The 4,801-nt window shown below is 51.0% G+C and overlaps 1 protein-coding gene across 1 annotated transcript; it reads left to right on the top strand.

The window, feature by feature from the left end:
* The first annotated feature begins 1,170 nt into the window (after positions 1-1,170).
* Positions 1,171-3,838, top strand: LOC112074977 (amyloid-beta A4 precursor protein-binding family A member 1-like). Its single transcript, XM_070440730.1, has 3 exons — positions 1,171-1,764; positions 1,827-3,088; positions 3,782-3,838. The coding sequence occupies exons 1-3, from the start codon at positions 1,260-1,262 to the stop codon at positions 3,836-3,838; spliced, it is 1,824 nt and encodes a 607-aa protein (XP_070296831.1). The 5' UTR covers positions 1,171-1,259.
* The last annotated feature ends 963 nt before the right edge of the window (positions 3,839-4,801 follow it).

Raw genomic sequence — 4,801 nt, 5'->3', positions numbered from 1 at the left:
TTCCTTTCAGTTGTATAACTGACTAGGTATCCCTTTCTTTCAGTTGTATAATGACTAGGTATCCCTTTCCTTTCAGTTGTACAACTGACTAGGTATCCCCTTTCCTTTCAGTTGTACCTGCTAGGTATCCCCCTTTCCTTTCAGTAGTATCATGACTAGGTATCCCCCTTTCCCTTTCAGTTGTATAACTGACTAGGTATCCCTTTCCTTTCAGTTGTACAACTGACTAGGTATCCCTTTCCTTTCAGTTGTACAACTGACTAGGTATCCCTTTCTTTCAGTTGTACAATGTACTACGGTAATCCCATTTCTTTCAGTTGTAAACTGACTAGGTATCCCCTTTCTTTCAGTTGTACAACTGACTAGGTCTCCCCCTTTCCTTTCAGTTGTACAACTGACTAGGTTCCCCTTTCTTTCAGTAGTATCAACTTGACTAGGTATCCCCTTTCCCTTCAGTTAGTATATACTGACTAGGTATCCCTTTCCTTTCATTTGTATAACTGACTAGGTATCCCCCTTTCTTCTAGTTGTACACTGCTAGGTATCCCCCTTTTCCTTTCCCAGTTGTACAACTGATAGGTATCCCTTTATCCAATCTCAGTAGTATAACTGACTAGGTATCCCCCTTTCCCATTCAGTAGTATAACTGACTAGGTATCCCCCTTTCCCATTCAGTAGTATAACTGACTAGGTATCCCCCTTTCCCTTTCAGTTGTACAACTGACTAGGTATCCCCCTTTCCCATTCCTCAAGAGGGCTGTTTAACCTATGGTCTCACTGGGAATTATCACCTTCCTCTCTCTCAACCAATGGGAGTAAATGTTGGGATGTATTTCTATGTCAACTTACCTTTTGTTCTCTCACTTACTGTTTTTCCAAGCAAACGTTTTCGACCACCTCCCCACCACCTCCAGCTATAATAACCTTAAGGCCTGTCATTAGAAATCCTTTTCCCCAGCAGGTTTTCGATGCCAGCGGCCCCGCATAGAACTATCTGCCATCACATCATCTTCCTCAGAGACGAGGCCATTCCCCAAACTATTTCATAAAATGTCATATTGTACGTCATTCATTCGTTAACTTTGTTGTTAACTCAGTTCAGCATGTGATGGATTAAAATAGTGTTCTAACTCTCCTCTGTCTTTCTCTCTCTCTCTRTGCCTCAGAAGATCTGAGCTGCTTGTCTCCCACACGACMGCAGACCATGCATTTTGCCTAAACCCATCCCCCCTCTTCCTCTCAACCAATCCGAGGCAGCCATGAACCCCCAGGAGTCGGAGTTAGGCCAGGAACTGAGCGAGGACGTGGAAGCCGACTTGCCCCCTCCTCAACGCCGTCGCCACGACAACAACACTGCCACAAACAGCAGGCGACCCCGGCAGCCTAGCAACCATAGTAGTGAAAACAACAACCARGCTGCTCCGCGCTACAGGAGGTATAATGAGGCCCCTGGTGCAGGTGGCAGCAGAATCAGAGGAGCCCCACAGCGGAGGTCAACAGAGGAGCCAGAGGCAGAGCTGCACCAGGGGGCCCAGTCTCCTCCCCAGCAGCCCCAGCCTCAGCCCCAGCAGGCCCAGGGTCAGTCTCAGCCCATCCCGCGACCTGCAGTGYCACGTTACCGCAGACAGGAGGACGGTGAGGCCAGGCTCAGAGCACAGCAGCAGAGACGCACACAGAGACAGCAGAGAGAGGCTGAGAGGGCCCAGCAACAACAACCACCTCCACCAGGCCCACAGCCTGTTCACTCTCTACCCCCACAACCAGATGNCCGGAGGAGCAACCACCTCCACCAGGCCCACAGCCTGTTCACTCTCTACCCCCACAACCAGATGAGCCGGAGGAGGATGAGAGTGAACAGAGAGATGAGAGAGAGAGGGAGAGAGAGGGTGATGATTATGCATTAGCTCGTTCTGCTAGCACGGAAAGCGGTTTCCACACACACACAGACCGGGCGGAGGGCGATGCCGTCATGGCACTAGATCCTGAGGCGGAGGACGACGGAGGTACCTACGAGGTGACGCTTCGCCCAGAGGCAGAGGGATACACAGAGAGTGCTGAGTCAGAGCAACAACACCCTCACCCCAACCTGAACCTCAACTACCCCCCTCAGCCCCCTCCCTTACCCCGGGAACCCCTACCAGATGTTGGGAGACCCCCCAGTCAGGAGGAGGCAGAGGAGACCCTGAACCCTGGAGGAGGTTACTCCAACTACGTCTACACCCAGCCTCTCTACCGCCGTGGGGGAGGGGCCAGCAGAACAGGGGGGCGGGACAGCAGCGTGGAGGAAGGGGTGGAGCCAGAAGACGAGGCGTATTCTGAAGCCTACGACTACTCCCTGACAGAACACGTCTACGAGGAGATCGGCGACGCTCCCTCTTCTGCCGCAAAGGTTGCAGAGCCTATGGACGCCAATGAGAACCTRCAGCAGAGGAAGGCGGGGTTCCGTCTGTTTGAGGGGCGGGAAGGAGGCGGGGACTACCGACAGCAGGAGGCGGTGGGGTCACGGCTCCACCACTACGACGAACGCTCGGACGGGGAGTCGGACAGCCCGGAGAAGGAGGCYGAGTTTGCTCCYTACCCYCGGGCAGACAGTTGCGACCAGGACGGGGAAGAGGACATCGACATGATCGTAGCCGAGGTCAGAGAGAGTCTCAGCTCTCAGAGTCTGGACAGAGCTGCTGCCGGGCTACGGGAGGGAGGAGAGGAAGAGGACATGATGGAAGGAGGAGAGGAAGAGGAGGGAGAGTGGCCCGAATCCGAACACGCTCACAATTCTCAATCCGATGCGCCCACAGACTCCACATACCGGAAGGGAGAGATAGAAGGAGAGGGAGATGAGAGTGAAGAAGAGAGCTTCCCAGCCCCAGCAAACTCTGACGACTGGTCTGGGGTTCGTAACAGTCGTGAAAAGAGAGACGCCATCTCCCTGGCCATAAAGGACATCAAGGAGGCCATAGAAGAGGTGAAGACCAGGACGGTGAGGTCACCCTATACCCCTGATGAACCTAAAGAGCCCATCTGGGTGATGAGACAGGACCTGAGCCCCACCGCTGAGTGTTGTGACCTGCAGCCCTCACTAGGTGGCGACGTGAGTAGTGCTTTATACAAGACTGTGTGTGTGTGTGTGTGTGTGTGTGTGTGTGTGTTGGTGGTGTGTGTGTGTGTGTGTGTGTGTGTGTGTGTGTGTGTGTGTGTGTGTGTGTGTGTGTGTGTGTGTGTGTGTGTGTGTGTGTGTGTTGTGTCAGTCACCTGTGTTTTGTGTGTGCGTGATTAGTGCAGATGAAGGAGAGGAGGTGAGGAAAAGAGGAAGCCACTGTAGACTATTGAGATAAAGCCATGACACTGTTCCCTCTTTTTGTTTATCCCCATCCCCTTTCACATCATAACTCTATCTACTACTTAATCTCTCTGTTTTCTCTTCTCTTTCCTCTGAGTTGTCTGTCATACTTGTTCCTTTCATTTCTGAGTGGTGGCTATCTACGCTGAGGACAAATGATCTCCATCTCCTCTCTCTCCTGTCCCTCTATCCCCTCCTCTCCTACTATTCCTCTCTCTCCTCTCCTCTCCTCTCCTCTCCTCTCCTCTCCTCTCCTCTCTTCCTCTCTCTCCTCTCCTCGCTTCGCCTCGCTCGCCTCGCCTCGCTCGCCTCGCCTCGCCTCGCCTTGCTCTCATCTCTCTCCTACTATCTTTCTCTCTTCCTCTCTCCTCTTCTCTCCTGTCTCTCTCCTCCTTTCCTCTCTCTTATCCTCTCCTATTCTCTATTTTCCTCTCCTCTCCACAGTCAGAGTTGCCCTGCTCTGCTGCAGCACCCCACCTCTCCTCTCCAAGTCAGAGTTAGCCCTGCTCTGCTGCAGCACCCCACCTCTCCTCAGTCAGAGTTAGCCCTGCAAATGGAGCTGTCCTGGCCGCCAGACACACAGTGCATTCAGAAAGTGCATTCAGACCTCTTAACTTTTTCCATATTTTGTTATGTTCAGCCCTATTCTAAATTGATTAAATTGTTTTTCCCCTCATCAGTCTACCACAATACCCATAATGACATCACAATACCATAATGACATCACAATACCCATAATGGCATCACAATACCATATGCATCACAATACCCATAATGAAAAGCAAAACAGGTGTTTAGAGAACTTTGTTGAAGCACCTTTGGTAGCTATAACGTTCTAGAGGCTTTTTGGTATGACACTACAAGCTTGGCACACCTGCATTTTGGAGTTTCTCCATTATTCTCTGCAGATCTCTCAAGCTCTGTCATGTTGGATGGGGAGCGTGCTGCACAGCTATTTTCAGATCTCTCCGGAGATGTTGTCGGTTTCAAGTCCGGGCTCTGGCTGGGCCACTCAAGGACATTCAGAGCTTGTCCCGAAGCCACTCCTGTGTTGTCTTGGCTGTGTCCAACAAGTCATTGAGTTGTTGGAAGGTGAACTTTGCCCCAGTTGAGATCCTGTGCGCTCTGGAGCAAGTTTTCATCAAGGATCTCTCTATACGTTTGCTCCGTTCATCTTTCCCTCCATCCTGACTAGTCTCCCAGTCCCTGCCGTTGTAAACATCTACAATGCTGCAAATTTTTTCTGTTTCTCCTTTGTTACCCTCGACACAATCTGTCTCAGAGCTCTACGGACAATTCCTTTGACCTCAAGGCTTGGAAAAATATGAATTTAATCATTTTTAGAACAAGATGTAATTAACAAAATGTGGAAAAGTCAAGGGTCTGAATACTTTCCTAAATGCATGTAGACATCTGACCTGATACCAGAGGGGGAGAGGGAGGAAGATTGGGGCTGGTAAAGGA

Source organism: Salvelinus sp. IW2-2015, unplaced genomic scaffold (genome assembly GCF_002910315.2).
Source record: "Salvelinus sp. IW2-2015 unplaced genomic scaffold, ASM291031v2 Un_scaffold2912, whole genome shotgun sequence".
NCBI classification, from domain to species: Eukaryota; Metazoa; Chordata; class Actinopteri; order Salmoniformes; family Salmonidae; genus Salvelinus; species Salvelinus sp. IW2-2015.
Note: the sequence above shows the minus strand (reverse complement) of the source record. Positions and strands in the feature narration are given on the sequence as shown.